The sequence below is a fragment of the Ascaphus truei genome, chromosome 8 (assembly GCF_040206685.1).
Source record: "Ascaphus truei isolate aAscTru1 chromosome 8, aAscTru1.hap1, whole genome shotgun sequence".
Classification (NCBI taxonomy): Eukaryota; Metazoa; Chordata; class Amphibia; order Anura; family Ascaphidae; genus Ascaphus; species Ascaphus truei.
The window spans coordinates 11,491,659-11,510,232 of NC_134490.1; the positions used below are offsets into that span (position 1 = coordinate 11,491,659).

An 18,574-nucleotide genomic window follows, 5' to 3' on the forward strand; every position below is an offset into this window, starting at 1 on the left:
CGTGCGTGTGTCCGTGTGTGTGTGTGTGCGCCAGTCCGTGTGTGTGTGTGCATCAGTCCGTGTGTGTGTGTATGCGTGTGTGCGTGTGTGCGTCAGTCCGTGTGTGTGCATCAGTCCGTGTGTGTGTGTGTGCGCGCGCGCGCATGCGTCTGTCAGGGGGTGTGTGCGTGCGTCAGTCAGGGGGTGTGTGTGTGCGTCAGTCAGGGTGTGTGTGCGAGCGTCAGTCAGGGGGTGTGTGCGAGCGTCAGTCAGGGGGTGTGTGCGTGCGTCAGTCAGGGGGTGTGTGCGTGCGTCAGTAAGGGGTTGTGTGTGTGCGCGTGGCAGTCAGTCAGTGCTTGTTTGTGCGTCAGTCAGTGTGTGTGTGTGCGTCAGTCAGTATGTGTGTCTCAGGTGTGTGCGTTAGTCAGGGTGTGTGTGCGCACACCATTCAGTGTGTGTCAGCCAGTGTGTGTGCGCGTGGCAGGCAGTCAGTGTGCGTCAGTCAGTATGTGTGTCTCAGGCACGCTGTGTGTGCGCGCGTCAGTCAGTGTGTGTGTGCGCCAGTCAGTGAGTGTGCGCGCGTCAGTCAGGGAGGGTGCGCGCGTCAGTGTGTGTGCGCGCGTCAGTCAGTGTGTGTGTGTGTCAGTCAGTCTGTGTGTGTTTCAGACAGGCAGTTCGTGTGTCAGTCAGTTTGTTGTTGTTGTTGTTGTGTGCCCCCCCCCTCTCTGCTTTTTCCTCTGCCCTGCTGCGGTTTGCGATGAGGGGGGGTTTGCGGTGAGGGGGGCACTGGGGTATGTGTGAGACACTGTTAGCCCACACCGGCCAATGAGAGGTGTGCGGGGGCGGGCGGGCCAAGGGAGCCATCTCATTGGCCTGAGGCGGAGTGACGGGCCAAAGGTCCAATGCGATTGCCCCTAGGGACAGGGAGACACAGGACAAACAGATACACATACAACGATTTGAGAAATATATATATAGATAAATAAATAAATTGGTTCTGTGGTATTAGATAAATACGGTCTGCATTTTTTTTGTTAACTCCTAATGCCATTTTTAATACTGATCATCCTTTGGTTGCTACAGCAACACTTTAGAAAGTCACACTTCCTCTTTTGAAACGGGCTGTGACACACATTTCTCATCTCTGCCCTTTGGCAACAAAGTATCACAAACAGATCTGTTGCAGTGTTCAAAGCAGCAAGCAGACTATTGCTCTGACAGCTAGAATAATAACATGTTACACTTAGTATTATAATGTTGCATACCCGCTGCAGCATTTCAGACGGCAGCACAAAGTTAGAAAGCGGCCATTTAGTTAGCCACACAATCAGGATTTTTACAGATTTATAACAGGCGCACCAAACGATTGCCAGTTTAGGTAAGAATGTAGAATTATAGATTGTCACATACTTTACATATTTATTTTTTTTAAAAAGAGAAAAAAGGGGGCGGGGGTAATGTAGAATTGCGAAATTAAAAACAGCAACTTCATATATAACAGAACTTTCACACCCAAACTGCTGCCACAACCAATCCCCCACACAGTAAACAGACACTGAACTTTACTATTGTGGCCTATGCCATCATTATAACATATCTGATTTTCTGTTTTGCTTTGTGGTCACTGGTTCAATTAGCTTCCAGTATTTCCCTGCTCACAAAAGTCACTGGAGATCCGTCATGCCAACAGACGAGACAGATATATAGATATCTCATTACTGCATCCTGTTACACTTGAAATGGGATACCAGTGTGCTATTGCTTACATTATCACACACTACTTGCTGAGCTCCACAAACTATGATGGACCTTTTCGTAACGTTATTATACGGCATGTTAAGTGTATGCACTTGGTCTGTATTGCAACCTTTACGCTTCACAATTACAGTATAGTGGATTTTTTTTTACAAAGTCACCCGTCTGTGTTTTTGGTGCCTCAGGAACAGGGAGATAAAGTGACTTGCCAAAGGAGCTGAACCGGGGAATTGAACCCCTGGCTCAAACTCTATCATTGTTTACAGAGACAGTGTCTTTACTCGCTGTGCCGCTCCGTCTTATTCAAATCTATATCCCACCTTCACAAACTGTGGGGGAAAAAACCTGCAGGAAATTTTTTAATATGGTCATATCTATAGAAAAACAAGAAAAAACACAAAAGCGCACCAAGATGAGAGATAGATATTGTATTAGCAACAAATAATAAAATTATTACTAATTATTACTAATTTTATTATTTGTTGCTAATACAATATCTATCTCTCATCTTGGTGCGCTTTTGTGGGTTTTTTTTGTTTTGCTGATATTGGTATCACCATCGGGGTTCCGGTGGAGACCACATTTGGAGGTGGGGGAGACACCTCATAAACACAGAAGCAGCAAGAGAACTGAGAGGGACCAACACTCCAAGTTTAAAGAGCCAGAGCGCGGACTGAACTTTTCATTACTGGTCATATCTATAGCCCATTTTAATGCCTGCCACCCAACAAACAATTACTCCAACTAGTTTACAAAGAATATGAATAATAGTAGAAAATATGATGAGTGCGCATCAGGTATGGTAAATGCTTCCAATTTCAGGTTTGAATGTTGACCCATAAATTAAGAAAGTAGAAGCATAATGCACACCACTCCATTGCTTACTAATTGAGATAGACAGACAGACAGGACTTGTGAGGTACATTTATAAAGTCAAAAATATTATCCAAATAAGATATCCATAAATATACAGTACACAGAAAGGCATTGGTTTCACCGTTCTCATTTACAAAGTCATATGACAAACTGGAAGTTTGCGCAGCTCTAATGCAACATCTCCCACCCCGTGGAGGGGCGATGACTAAAAATACACTCAGATGAGATTTGGTTTTGATCCTCCCTATTTTCGAAGGAAGACTGCGTAACTTGTCGCTGGAGACAAATAATTGTTTCATGGCTAGACAATGTAAAGACATACTAATTGCTGATCTTCCCTTTAATGCAGATCAATAACCTCAAAAGTCAGACCGTAGCATCTTAATTTCCAGAGTGAAATATGCACTCAAGAGTGTTGATGACTATTTATAGTCACAGTTGGGTAATAACTTCTGTATAGGCAGACTATGCAATGTTTAAAACGCAGCCCTCAACCTCAAATGCTAAATAAACGTAGTATACAGTGTATGTATATATAACATTTATTACACTAGAAATGTGTACGCATCATTTGCCTTCACTTGTTATCTCTCATTCTGAATGCATAGGTCATTATGAAATCTACTTTGACAAAAGTATAACAACTCTGGTCTCCACAACTCTGAAATAGCTGCTTAGTTTTATTTAGCTTTTATTTTATATAATACATTATCTTTATTATTGTGTTACTAGCAGCTGGAGTAGTGGTAGGCAACATGACATACTTCAAGGACGTACATTATATTTGATTCCTCCCTCACATTCACAATGTACCTAAAACCATAATTTTTGCATCTGTAATATTGCAAAGACACACCCTTGCCTCTGTCACACTACTGCTAAAACTATAACGTTGCCTCATTCTCTCCCGTCTCGACTATTGTAACCTTCTACTGTCCGGCCTGCCTGCCTCTCATTTGTCTCCCCTACAATTTATCCTATATGCTGCTGCTAGAATCACTTTATCCGCTCCCAAGTCTGTCTCAAAATCTCTCCTGCTTATATCACTCTCCTGGCTTCCTATTAAATCCTGTATTACTTACAAAATTCTCCTCTCAAAGCTTTACACTCTTCTGTCCCTCCTTACATCTCAGCCCTAATTTCTCGCTATGCACCATCCAGACTCTTGGGCTCTGTTCAAGGGTTTTCAGTTTATTCTTTTGTATCTAAAGCCCTCTCCAGCCTAAAACTCTCACTTACTGCCCCACACCTCTGGAATGCTTTCCCCCTATATCCGTCTAGCACCCACTCTCTTCACGTTTAAAATCAATCTTAAAACACACACCTCTTTAATTAAAGCCTTTTGGTAGATCCATTGGATGATCCATCGCATATTGATTGACCTTGACCTTGTGACCACTTGCAGACGCACTTACCAGAATATCCTCCTACTGTCCCTGTCAGATCTCCCTACATACCACTTAGATTGTAAGCTCTTCGGGGCAGGGACTCCTTTACCTAATGTTACTTTTATGTCTGAAGCGCTTATTCCCATTATGTGTTATATTATTATATCACGTGTATCCTGCTGTGAAGTGCTATGTACATGAATGGAGTTAAATACATAAAGATATATAAAGATATAGATATTATAGTATGTATGTATATTATATGTATATAGTGCAAAGGCAGAAGGGCCATGGGTAGGAGCATCTCCACGCCCGCTCCACTCAGCATCTTAAGGCAGCAGTCTAAGCTCCTGTTTTTCCCCCCCTTTAATATGTGCATCAATACAATCTACACAATAAGTAATTAGCTAAATTGCCTATCGATCCGTTCTCCTGTGATCAATTAGCGAATATTCGGCTTGGGGGTTCACTAAATGTCTGTCAGTGCAGCAGAAGAGGACCAAAGATGCAATTTTCTGTGGGGAAGATCATGTGACCAGGCAGATACAATTGCTGCACTGCTAGATTGAGGGCAGGGCACAAGAAGGGGTGTGCCAGAGCCTGTTTCAGAAGAGAAAGGGGATGTGACTTTGTAGATGGTTACTATAGAAACAAAAAATGCTCGTTACAATATAAAGGAAAAGGATCCAGAGCACTACGAATTTTGTAATCAAAGTAGAAATGTATTAGCCACACAACGTTTCGACCAACAAACGTGGTCTTTATGAAGTGACACGGCATACCCTTAATGAAATAAAGTCCTGTATTTATACATTACAAAACATTAAAAATATCAGCAGGGATTTATTTTTTTTAATGCACAAGTATTGTCTCATGTTACCGAACTGATTCATTTGTTTCTAAACACATGTAGGATATTGGTTGGTCTGCAGCTTTAACGCCGGCGCGCTGATGAATACGGTCCCACTCCTCTCCTTACACTGGGAACTAGTGATTAGAACAATCATTAATTAGGCCGTGCTTATAGGGCCGGCGACGTCGCCCAAAAACAAATACATTGCCGCTGCCGCGTGCGCTTATAGTGCACGAGATGGCGACAAGCAACATCGCGAAAACCTGAAGCCGACAAAATTAGATTTCTCAAGGGCTGTCGCATCACATGACGTGACGGCCCATGAACAAATCAAATTGCGGGAATCCCACGACCCTAACAGGTGACGTCACCCGCCGTGTCGCCGTCGACGGCACTATAGGCATGGCCTTAGGCAGCACAGAGACTGGGAGGAAGCTACGATTGCCACAAACATCTCCACCATCTCTGCAGTGGGGAGAGGGGGCTAATGGCGTGGTAAGCGGCTGAAGGGCGCCGGTGAAACTGTTGCCCACCATTGCTGGTGTTGGGACACATTTGCAAAGCTATTAAAGACCTCCTAATTTAGGAGAAACATGCATGCTGCTTTTAGAGGGCAGTCCCATTAACCACACAAAAGGAAATGGTGGTTGTTGGTTTCCATGTAACTTAAATTCGAATACAATACTTATTTTCAATTCATACAGCGTGCAGAAAATTATTTTCTTCTTTTCTCTTGGAAACCAACACATATGGGGTTATATAACTGCAATAGGGCTGACTTGGTCACTAAATCATATGGAAACTCTTTTGACAAATGCAGCAGTGAGCAAAGTGGGGGGCGCGAGATTTTTCTGGGGGGGCCCAGGCCTTTGCAGAGGCCCCACGCTCTTCCCAGAGGCATAAAAATTAAATGCCGGGGATCGTGTGAGGCCTCTGCAACGCTATTACTTACCTCGACTCAGCCAGCATCGCTCGTGTCCATGGCGACGCGGCATCAAATGACGCCGGGGGTCATGTGACATGACAAATGACGCTGCGGGTCACCTGACATGACCCCGCGGCGTCATCAAGGTAAGGGAGGGAGCACGAGCACCAGCGGAGGGAAGGCAGGGGGACGCAACTGCAAACGTTTGCGCTCCCCTGGGCTAATGAATAACCCCCACTGACAAACTCTCTCTCTCTCTGGGAACGACCGTTCTCCAAGGGAAAAGCAAAGGTTATAGGGCTTGGTTGTACAGTACTACTATGTATAATAAAAGGAAATGCCATTAAAAAAAAATACAAGTGAAAAAAAAAAAAGATGCGAGTTAAAGCATTTGGGTTAAAAGAAAAATACATTAAGCGTGAGCACGTGGCAAAGAATTCTGGAACACACAGCATATAAACTTGTCTCCACATGTTTCACTATTTTTTTCTTTGATTGCTTCAGCAGTCACAAAGGAGTCTGAGGTCTGGCAGAGCTCAGTGAATCAGCTTTTTCTCCAACTTCATTTTTACTTCCTTTCTTAGTGAATGGTTTTACCCCTGCCACTCTATACCAGGGGTAGGCAACTCCTCAAGACCAGTCCTCAAGAGCCACCAACAGGTCCGGTTTTCAGGATATTCCTGCTTCAGCATAGGTGGCTCAATGCCTGAGCCACCTGTGCTGAAGCAGGAATATCCCGAAAACCTTGTCTGTTGGTGGCCCTTGAGGACTGGAGTAGGCTACCCCTGGTTCTATACCTTAAGACAGGGGTGCGCAAACTTATTTTCATGCGCCCCCTTGTCTACTCTCCCCTTCGGCTCACCCCCTCCCACCCCCCCCTCCCCCGCACGGCCCCAGCGTCAAATGACGTTGCGGGGTTGTGTGACGTAATTTGACACCGGTAGCCATGGAGACGCGTCATTGGAACAAAAGTAAGTAAACTAGTTAGAGGCCTCACGCGATCCCCGGCATTTATTTGAAATGCCTTCAGGGAAGCGCGGGGGCCTCTGGAACACCCGCACATACCCCCCCAGACAATCTAGCGCCCCCCACTTTGCGCACCGCTGCCTTGAGATCCTAAGTAACCACAGAAGGCAATCATTATTTCCACCTGGCGCCTTATCTGCTCTGGTTGCCCTTTTGCTTAACTACACACTATTTGCTAATGCATAGAACCTCTAAGAATTTTGAACGGGATTTTACAAATCTGGACTATGACTACAAGCACGTGCAGGTGTTAGAGCAGCACACCCTCCCCCCAGAAACATAGATGAGTTTCACTCACATAATGCTAGCATCTTGCCCCTTAGCATGTTCCTGCTTATTTTTAGTTGTGTGTTAAAAGACCGTGTTCTCTCTCTCTCTGGAATCTGAAATTACCATGGTAACCTCAGGATTTTCTGGGGTGACCAATTTTGAACTCCTGGACACAACATTTCAACTGCTTTCATACCTACTGAATGAAGCGTCACGTTTTAAAAATAAAAATATCCCCCGATAGGGGAGGGGGAGATTTTTATAAAGCATTAAAAAAAAGAAAAAGAAAAAAACAGAAAGCGATCAGCATGGGCGATTTACAGACACGTGAAGGAAGCTCCTTTTCACAGCAAGTTATTTTTTTGGTGCCAAAAGAGCCAAAATCACAGATCCACAGTCATATTTTGGCAACACTTTGTTTGCAGAGTACAGAGTGTGCATGTATGTCAATTTCAGTTTCATTACGTTTGACCAGTAAAATGTGTATATTGTATAGCCGGGTCCCCCTCTTACCTCCGGGCTGCGGGAGGGGGACGGCTATTGGTGCTGGGAGGTTGCGGCGGTGTGCAGGTGTTGCAGGAGGGGCGACCTGGTCGCCGCGAGCTCTGAGGTGTGACGCCGACAGGGTGCTGCCATTTTGGATATTCGCGCATGCACAATAGCTATTTAGTTACGGCGGCCTTGTTTATACACCCTGCACATGAGCAGAGCAATTCGAGCGGCGGCCATAACTCCAAATGGCTCCGCAAGGGACTACAAGTCCCATGAGCCTTAGGGACAGAGGCAGGGAGCTGGAATTAGATATATTTGGCGCACTCAGCGGGAACAGGCCAGTCGGAGCCAGGACAGAGAGGAGGAAGGTAGGGTCTGAATGTCAGTGGCACTTAGACTAGGCCAAGGTACCCCCCTTAGGTCCCAGAGGCATCTGTAGTGATTAAGATCCTTGCGATAAGATGGCAAACTGTCAAATAGCCGAGTGCCTTTCATTTGTCCAGACGGAAAATATGAAATATATTGTTGACTGCTGTCTTAACCCTGTACAGCAGGGGTGCCCAACTCCAGTACCAACAGGTCAGGTTTTTAGGATATCCCTGCTTCAGCACAGGTAGCTGGGTCTTTGACCGAGTCACTGATTGAGCCACCTGTGCTGAAGCCAATACCTGGCCTGTTGATGCCCTTGAGGCCTGGAGTTGGCCAGCCCTGCTCTATGCCACTGCAGTTGATTACTCAAGGAAATTGATATTTCAAGTCGCTGGCATGGGACATACCACCTTGAAGTACCTTAAGTACAACCTGATATATGTAGCACAGTTTGGGATCCTTTGTTTTATTACTAAGTGCAGCATGTCCTATTTTCCTGAAGCATGATCTCCAATTTCCCAAGACTATCTGAAGTCCAAACGAAAATATATATCTTTGCAGTCAACTCTCCCATTCCAATGTTGCGTTGTGAAGGTCACAAGATTACAGTCTGTTCCACTGGTACTTTCCCACTAAACTATTTGATAATGGAAAAAAAAAAAAAAAAAAACGAATAATGAAAACCTCAGATCTTATGCCAGGACGGCTTGTTAGCGTTATAAAATGTTCAAGATAGGTAAAAGTTTTTTTCCATACACTGAATCAAAACCATGTGTTCCAGCAAGCCTTTGTGACTTTACTCCACACAAACACACACAGAGTCTGGCTTTAACAATGTTTTATGTACTACGCCATGTTCAAATAATATACGTTTCTTCTCTGAAGAAACGGCAAAAAAGTGTGTAAAGTTCATTTTTTTTTGTCTCTCACAGGTGAAGTACGAGACTAAAAAAATAAACCGAAAGTTGAAGCTGAATAAGTGTGCATGTGTGTGTCAAGGTGATAAAGGAACTTTCCTCTGGATCCGACTTGCTTGGCGCCCATTGATAGAATTCTTTATTTTCTTAGTATAAGCTTGAAATGAGGCTCTATGGGGCCCTTCACCAATTGCCATTGAAAACAGACAACTGGCTAAAGAGCAGGCCTGAAAACTAGGACTGGCAGTTGTTTTAGTGAAATTAGGATGTAAATCCAACCTCAAATCAAGTCTTAAGATCCCATGGCTGTTTAAGTTATAATTTACTACGGTGCATGAAAATGATGGGGGGGGAAAATTCACTTGATTCATTTATGTAAACAGAATTCCTTGCCAGCTGAGGCAAGTAAGAAAAGACGCAAGTCCCATAGTAATAAAAAAAAAAAAAGATTCGATTTACTGTGAATTTTGACCGAGACCTGAATTTTTTTTCCCTTTATGGAACTTTCCTCCTTTCGCAAGAATGCCATTGAAAAGGTAAAAGGAAATCATTAGCAACCACTAAGAAATAGCATGTTGGAAAACGCTGTTTTGGCTGATAACATGTAAGGGAAAGATTACAGTCATACAAATGCTTTATTTTGTATGAAATGGAAAGTGTTGGTGCTGTATGAAACAAGGTTAGTCAAAAAGGAAACCATCAAGTTGTCAAAAAAGGGAAGTATCTAGTGAATAATCTCTGAACAACTTCCGCTTTGCAACTATTTAAATGCTTTGAAAATCGGGTAGATGTATATGTGTTTGTCTGATATATTGTATGGAGAAGGGAGGGAGGGGGTTAGCTGTTATTTGCACACTAATGCATTGCTGGACACTTTGTGTGTGTATATCTTTATTTATATAGCTCTATTAATGTACATAGTGTACAGCAGACGTGGCCAACTCTAGTCCTCGAGGGCCACCAACAGGACAGGTTTTAAGGATATCCCTGCTTCAGCACAGGTGGGTCAGTGAAAGACAGTCACTTGTGCTGAAGCAGGGATATCCTTAAAACCTGATATGTTGGTGGCCCTTGAAGACAGGAGTTAGGCACCCCTGCTGTACAGGGTTAAGTTAGCAGTCAACAATATATTTCATATTTTTCCCTCTGGACAAATGAAAGGCACTCCGCTATTTGACAGTTAGCTATCATTTTAATGCATCCTCCATTAAAAGCTGTCAGTTTGGGCCTGAAATTTCTAGCATTACAATACATACATATTCTGGGAATATTTGGTATATGCTGTTGGTGTCCAGGGCTAGTTAAGGGATCAGAGCAAACTAGAAGAGAAGTCCACTACCAAGTTATGAACTGTAATGCTTCTTATACTTTTACAATATACAACTTCTGGAGGCATCCACACGAAAGTATGTTTTTATCATAAAAATAAAATAAAAACAAATGAGCTTTTATACCAAATGGATGCTGAATATGAATGGTTGATACATAGCTTGCACATATACGCTTGTAGATACGTAGGTATCTGTATTGCACTGAACAAGAGAACAGAAAGGTGATTGATTGCACGCTTACCTTGTACATGGATAGCAAGAAGGAGAAACCCTCCAAATAAAGCGATGGACATTTGCTCTTTCATTGCTGCGTCTTTTCACAAGCAGGATTACCTCTTTTTCAATGGCCTAGCAGCACTTGACCAGATTGCAGAGGGACTGGAACGTAGAGAGCCGCCCAAATATTGGGCCAGTTTCTTTGTCTGCAGATGCTTGGCTCCTAGAAAATAAGAAGTAAGCATAATGAGCGTTCGAGATTTTAGGTAGCCACTTCACACATCAATGGCAAGTCAAAACTGGTTGGGAAACAATGAATTGCTTTACCTATAAACCTTTGCTTTAATTGCTTTACCTATAATTCTAGCCTATTTTAGGTACAGCAAGTTAAAAACTGTTAATGTACTTGGGTAACAATGATAGAAATACAATTGTAGATATAAAAGATATGCAACGAATTCACAGCCAGAAAACAAAATCCGTCAAGAAAAACACCACAGCAATGTTATTACCATCAAGTACTTGGAAGAACACATCGGCAAACTTGTGTTGTATGCGATCCCTTCTATATTGGTCTAACTGGCGAGCATTCATGAAATACTGTTCTCTCATTCGTTCAAGAATATCCGTTATAGAAATATAAAGAAAATCTGTATTTACTTGGTAACCGTTTTTTAAAACATACAAACTTTCAGTTTTACTTGGGGTCTCCTCCTCGATGAGAAAGAGGCAATGATGGTGGCATACTCTCCTAATTATATTTTTACATTGATTAAGACAGAAAGCATAATTAGACCTCAAAGGGCTTTTGGGGCAGCTCACACACCTAAACAGTTAATGTGGACAAAGGAGATTTGTGTTAAGATGAATAGAAGGCTGGTTTTGGCTTTCTTTGGCCTCTTGTTTCCAGCGAGCTTGACCTGTATGACCCCTGTCAGCCTGGCGCTATTCCTGTATGGAAAAATTAGTATTTGTTCAAGGATGTGCCTCAATTACGGTTGGTGGCTGCTTCCACCATAAATAACTCAATCTGTCTGTTCATCAGAAACTTTTCATTTTAATTGGGACTCTGGAGGCATTTAACAGAGGCAAATTAGTGGTGGAGCAGAGAGATGCATGCCACTTCCAATTGTAGTGGGTATGGGGCACACAGTCTTCGGCTTGTGGCCTACTTTTCACACATCTGTGACTTTTCTGTAATTAGGAAACAAAGTGGCTTCCTCACGAGGGGAGAGAGACAGGATAGCAACAGGGGGGGAACATTTTAAAATGGGCTGAAGGACGATCATAGCCTACAAAAAAGGGCAGTATAGACGCAACGTAGCTCGCACCTGCGCTGCAGAAAAGTACAAAGTATAAACGTTTCTCACTGGGAATAAAGCAGGTTTGACTCAAACGTGAGCACATAAGCCAGTGTGCTCTTTTCCAGATCAGAAGCCAGAATCTGTGTGTGCCGCTTTAACCGATAAATGACGCGACACTGGGATGAAGGGAGCAGGTTTTGGGGGACTGTGGTAGACGTGTATAGACACCATATCTTTAGTGCACATGCTTAACCTATTTACAGGCATACCCCGCTTTAAGTACACTCACTTTAAGTACACTCGCGAGTAAGTACATATCGCCCAATAGGCAAACGGCAGCTCACGCATGCGCCTGTCATCACGTTCTGAACAGCAATACCGGCTCCCTACCTGTACCGAAGCTGTGTGCAAGCGGGGAGACTATAGAGCCTGTTACACATGTGTTATTTACATCAGTTATGCACGTATATAACGATTGCAGTACAGTACATGCATCGATAAGTGGGAAAAGAGAGTGCTTCACTTTAAGTACATTTTCGCTTTACATACATGCTCCGGTCCCATTGCGTACGTTAATGCGGGGTATGCCTGTACTGTCCAGTGTTGCTTTGTGCCATGAACATACAATCATATTTGCCTAACATGTACCCCAAAGGACTGGGTTATTTTAGCTATTTATTCAAACTTTTCAATCTTTTGCAGCAAGGAAAGAAGCAGTTGTAAGTATGGTTGACAACAAGGTACATACGCTGTGATGGAAAACAATGAGGACTTTTCATAAAAGTACATTTAAGTGAAACTTTGTCTTTTGTCACAAAAATTATATTTGTAATGGTGATGTTTTTAATTAATAATAAAAACACAATCAGTGCCAAAATGCAAAAAAAGTTTGACTTAGAACACGTGTTTAGCTATTTGCACTTCTATATTTACAGTAACTGAATTCCTTGTGTGTCTGTGTGTCAGTCAGTGTGTGTGTGTGTGTGTGTGTGTGTGTGTGTGTGTGTGTGTGTGTGTGTGTGTGTGTGTGTGTGTGTGTGTGTGTGTGTGTGTGTGTCTCAGTCAGTCAGTGTGTGTGTGTCAGTCAGTGAGTGAGTGTGTCAGTCAGTGAGTGAGTGTGTCAGTCAGTGAGTGAGTGTGTCAGTCAGTCAGTGAGTGTGTCAGTCAGTCAGTGAGTGTGTCAGTCAGTCAGTGAGTGTGTCAGTCAGTCAGTGAGTGTGTCAGTCAGTCAGTGAGTGTGTCAGTGTGTGTGTGTCAGTGTGTGTCAGTGTGTGTCAGTGTGTGTCAGTGTGTGTCAGTGTGTGTCAGTGTGTGTCAGTGTGTGTCAGTGTGTGTCAGTGTGTGTCAGTGTGTGTCAGTGTGTGTCAGTGTGTGTCTCAAGGCAACTCCCTGGAGGGAAAGAGGGTGGGCTCTACGGCTCAAGGGGGGGTGGGGTGCTCAGTGGCTCACGGGGGGGGGGGGGGGAAGAGATGCTCGGCTGATCACCGGGGGGGGGTGGGGGGTGGTTTTGTCAGCTGTGTGTGTTCGTGTTTTTCCAGATGGTGGAAACTGGCGAAATTCAGTGGCAGTGAATGTTGCCAGCGGCCACTTCTGCAAGCAGTGAAGTCACTTCCGTCACCACTGACTTCCGCATCAATCAACTGCATTCACTGCCAGGGAATTTTGCTGATGTGGTAGATGCCGCTAAAGAAGTTTCACTTCAAAAGTGCATGATAGCGGGGGCGTGCCGATGACGTCGACCAGAGCAGACGGGTGAAGGTAGAGCTCTGGAGACCCACTCAGATAAACACACAAAATAGACATTTTTCGTCCGGAAAAAATCCCCCAAAAACTTCCTCTTACCTCCCAAAGCATAAGGGATGTCAACCAAGGGGAAAAAACAACCTGCCCAAGGGGTTAGGAGATACTTTACCCCCGCGAAACAGCACACTGATACAGGGGGAAAAAACCAAGATGGCGGATCACCGCCAGGAGCACGAGGCACACAAGGCCGAGCAGACCCTGCAAGCCCCGTTGAAACTCCCCCCCCGGACGGGGGAATTACGAAAGAGTTCCTTGAAGAACTACATGCCAAACTGCAGAGAACACTACAAGCTGACCTCAAGGAAGCGGTCTCGGCAATCAAGCAGGACATTCAGGGCCTCCAGGAGCGCACCACGACGCTGGAGAACAGGCTCGAAGAGGCCCTGCAACACCAAACTGATGCGGATGAAGAAATCATCCGACTAGGCCGAGAAATTCATTCCCTCCGCGACGGCCTGGAGGATCAAGAAAACCGGGATCGCCGCCAGAATCTATGGATCCGCGGCATCCCGGAAGCGATCCTACCCGGCCACCTGCATGACTATCTGGCAGACTTTTTCATCTCCATATGTGCAGAACTAGAACAACGCGATATGGAAATCGACAGAGCGCACAGAGCACTAGGCCCACGATCCGATGACGCGAACCGACGGCGGGATGTAATCGTGCGGCTCCATAGTTACACCACTAAGGACAAGCTCATTGGAGCATGCCGGGTGAGAGACAATATCATGTTTCGGGGAGAAACACTCCAGGTCTACAACGACCTCTCGAAGTTAACGGTGGACCGCCGGAAGGAGGTGCGCCCCCTCACACTGCTCCTCCGTGAGAAGGGCATAAAGTATAAGTGGGGATTCCCCTTTAAACTGGTCATCAACCATAAAGGCAAATTCCTCTCTATACGATACCCCGAAGACATGGAACACCTAGCGAAGGCCTTGGGCCTGGCCCTGGAACCTCTTCGGACCGCCGAATCAGCCGGAAATCGACCCAGCGACAAGGAGGATCAGCCGATAAGAACTTCGGAACGGATCGCGGAGAAACGGCATCCCCGAGAGAAATGAGGTAACCGCTGCAATACTTACCCGTTCAGTCGTCCCGGGAGAGCCTCATCATCTGCTCCGAGAAGGTAAAATGGTGGCGCGAGAGGCCTTACTTTTCCAGGGGGCGCCCCATCGAGTTCCAGAAGAACTGCAGCGGCCGCTGTCCCTCATGCGCGGTGCATCCCTTTCGACCACCGTCTCAACACACGGTCCTTCAAGACGGGCCTGCCCAGACACCGAGCATCTGGATTCAGAGAGTCACCGGAATCACACCAGACCCTACCCCGCGTTGAGCCTCTTGCCTCCCCCCCTCGGCTGAGGGAGGACCGATGCACTACCTGAGGCCGCGAACAGAGGCCGCGAACAGAGGCAGACCCTGTTTTTCCCAGGAATCAACTTGATGTGCGACTGAACCTCAGGACAAATCTTGAACCAGATCGCTGCACCCCGCTGATGATCCTAAGGGACAGGGTCTGTAATGTTAAAACGTGTACACACCTTCTATGTTCGTTTTACCCCTGTTACCCCAAGTTAAGTAACCTCCCCCCTCGTTGCGCGTAGAGCTGATCGTTGACATAGAGTTTATTTTGCTTCAGATAAAATCTCCCCATCACTGGACCTCCCCCCCCGTTTCCCCTACCCCCCACTCCCTCCCCCCTCCTCCACCGACACGTCCCCCCCCCTATTGCCACCCCTCCCCCCCTAACAATCGCGAACCCCTAACTCCCCACCCCGAACTCACCTTCCTACCCCCCTCCCCTTCCCCCATGAAAGCTCCTATAGCTAAACTCACAATGCTGGATAATAACCTGATAGGAGACACGCGACGAGATCAGAACGCCAGAGAAACACTCACAGTAGAAATGCTTTTTTTTTCTTTTTTTTAATTATTTCCTGCCATTTGCATGTTATTGTTGTACATTTCCCATGCAAAGAATCATAACGTGTATGTAACGAGGTCTGAAAGATGTTAGAACTAATGATGCAAGCCCCCCCTCTTGTCCCATCCCCCCCCAACCCACACCGCTCCCCGCCCCCCCCCCCCCCTCAGAGTCTCAAAGACCCTTGTGTTATGCCTAAATTCACATAGGAAGAGCCGCTTCACTGCGGCCATTACAGAACCCCCCAATCACTGTAACGATACCATAAGTAACCAACACTGAACAAAATATAGAATGATTGATAAATAGCTCTGGGTAATTAGGATACCCACCGAGGTGTCCACTATGCTTACTAACGACTGGACAGCAGACAAAACCTATAAGCTGCCTATTATAGAGACGCATCTCCCCCCACCCTCACCCCACCCCCGACTTCTCCTCCCCCTCCTCCCCGTTCCCTTCCCTTCACCCCCTCCCCGCCCCCCTCACTCTCACTCCCCCCCAATAACCCGCAGATCTACGCTTTAGGAACTGTTCAACCTATGAAGAGCGGCTCTCAAAGAGCTGACCATAGGAGGCCACAGGGCCCTCCAAAGGTTATGACTGTACTATTCGCGACTATCTATATGCATAAGGGATATAATATGATGAATGGCATCTATACACACACACACACACAAGGCAACCCGACCATTCCCCCACCCCCGCCCCTTCCCCCCTCCACCCCCCCCCACCTTCCCCATGCAACCCCCCCCCCATCCAGGAAATAAAAAAGTCTGGTGGCGATGTTGTTTTCCTTCAGGAGACCCATTTTACGTCTCAGGACCCACCTAAAACATTTCAACAAACATACCCGATGAGCTATTTCTCATCGTTCAGTAGTAAGCGCAGAGGGGTTGCCATTCTGATCCGTCAGGGCACCCCATTTAATTTAACAAAAATTACGGCAGATCCAGAGGGAAGATTTATTGTGGTCTACGGTTCACTTTCGGGTTTGGCAATCGCCCTCGTTAACCTCTACGCCCCAAACGAGAACCAGACAGAATTTCTAAAAAATGTTCTGGAAAAAATTGACCCAAATTATATATCCTCGCTGCTAATCGCGGGAGATCTAAACATGGCTCTTAACCCAAATGAAGACAAATCGAGCACCCCAGGACGACAACACTCAACCCAATCCCAAAGACTGGGGAAAAAATTTAAAGATATTATGGGTGAGTTTTCCCTAGTGGACATTTGGAGAACACAGCATCAGGGACAAAGGGATTATACCTTTTACTCGGCACCTCACCAGACCTATTCCCGTATTGACTATTTCCTTGCAACCAAGAATGTCCTAGAGCAGGGGTGAGCAAACTTTTTATGCCGAGCCCCCCTTTTCATCCATGAAATTTCTCGGGCCCCCCCTGCCTGATGTAATCAAAATCACATGACGTCAGTGCATGTGCAGTGCATGACGTCAGTGCGAACCAGCTTTGTAACGCCCCCGCCACGCGTCTACAAAAAAAGTATTTATAGCACAAATTACATAACTTAAAAATAAATATTATAATATTTGTCTAATAGCGTTCCCATTTCTGCTGTATTATTAATCTCTCTCTTCCCGCCACATTAGAACACCTCCGGACCTCTCTAACCTCTTCCAGTCTCTCCCTGTATTTCTCACTCCCCCTCCAGTGCCTCTCTATTCCTCCCCTCAGTGTCTCCCCCTCCCCCCCCCACTCTCTTTCCCTCCCCCCAGTGTGTGTCTCTTTCTCCCTCCCCCCATTGTCTCTCACTCTCTCCCCTCTTCCAGTCTCACACTCCTCTTCCAGTCTCTCCAACTCCCTGTATTTCACACTCCCCCTCCAGTCCCTCTCTATCCCTCCCCTCAGTGTCTCCCCCCACTCTCTTTCCCTCCCCCTGTGTGTCTCTCTCTCTTTCTCCCTCCCCCTAGTGTCTCCCTCCCTCCATTGTCTCTCACTCTCCTTCCAGCCATTGCCTCTCCCTCCCCCCAGTGTCTCTCTTGCACTCTCCAACCAGCTATTGTTTCTCCCTCCACCCGGTGTCTCTCTCACACTCTCCCTCCAGCCATTGTGTGTCTCTCTCCCTCCTGCCAGTGTCTCCCTCCCTCCCACCAATGTCTCTCTCATCCCCATCCCCATGTAGCTCTTTCACCCCCCCTCCCCATGTCACACTCACTCTCACCCCCCTCCCCATCTCACACTCTCACCCCCCTCATGTCACTCACACCCTCCCCATGCCTCAGTCTCACACTCACTCCCCCATGTCCCAGTCTCACACTCACTCCCCCATGTCCCAGTCTCACTCTCCCACCCCCCCATGTCCCAGTCTCCCTCCCCCCCCCATGTCCCAATCTCACTCCCCCCATGTCCCAGTCTCACTCCCCCCCCATGTCCCAGTCTCACTCCCCCCACATGTCCCAGTCCCCCCCCACATGTCCCAGTCCCCCCACCCATGTCCCAGTCTCACTCCCGCCCCATGTCCCAGTCTCACTCCCGCCCCATGTCCCAGTCTCACTCCCGCCCCATGTCCTAGTCTCACTCCCCCCCATGTCCCAGTCTCACTCCCCCCCCCATGTCCCAGTCTCAATCCCCCCCCCATGTCCCAGTCTCAATCCCCCCCCCATGTCCCAGTCTCACTCCCCACCATGTCCCAGTCTCACTCCCCCCCCATGTCCCAGTCTCACTCCCGCCCCATGTCCTAGTCTCACTCCCCCCCATGTCCCAGTCTCACTCCCCCCCCATGTCCCAGTCTCACTCCCCCCCCCCATGTCCCAGTCTCACTCCCCACCATGTCCCAGTCTCACTCCCCCCCCATGTCCCAGTCTCACTCCCCCCCCCCATGTCCCAGTCTCACTCCCCCCCCCATGTCCCAGTCTCACTCCCCCCCCATGTCCCAGTCTCACTCCCCCCCCATGTCCCAGTCTCACTCCCCCCCCATGTCCCAGTCTCACTCCCCCCCCATGTCCCAGTCTCACTCCCCCCCCATGTCCCAGTCTCACTCCCCCCCATGTCCCAGTCTCACTCCCCCCCATGTCCCAGTCTCACTCCCCCCCCATGTCCCAGTCTCACTCCCCCCCCATGTGCCAGTCTCACTCCCCCCCCATGTGCCAGTCTCACTCCCCCCCCATGTGCCAGTCTCAC

General features: G+C 46.8%; 1 protein-coding gene across 4 annotated transcripts in view; it reads right to left on the bottom strand.

Annotated features, from left to right (window-relative positions):
* The window catches only part of BMPR1A (bone morphogenetic protein receptor type 1A), a 113,883-nt gene that overhangs the window by 23,189 nt on the left and 72,120 nt on the right, over positions 1-18,574 (bottom strand). For all 4 annotated transcript variants that reach the window (XM_075610531.1, XM_075610528.1, XM_075610530.1 and 1 more), the window contains one exon: positions 10,423-10,620. In XM_075610531.1, coding sequence (XP_075466646.1) covers positions 10,423-10,486 — 64 coding nt within the window. In that variant the 5' untranslated portion in view covers positions 10,487-10,620. The remainder of the gene's footprint in view (positions 1-10,422; positions 10,621-18,574) is intronic.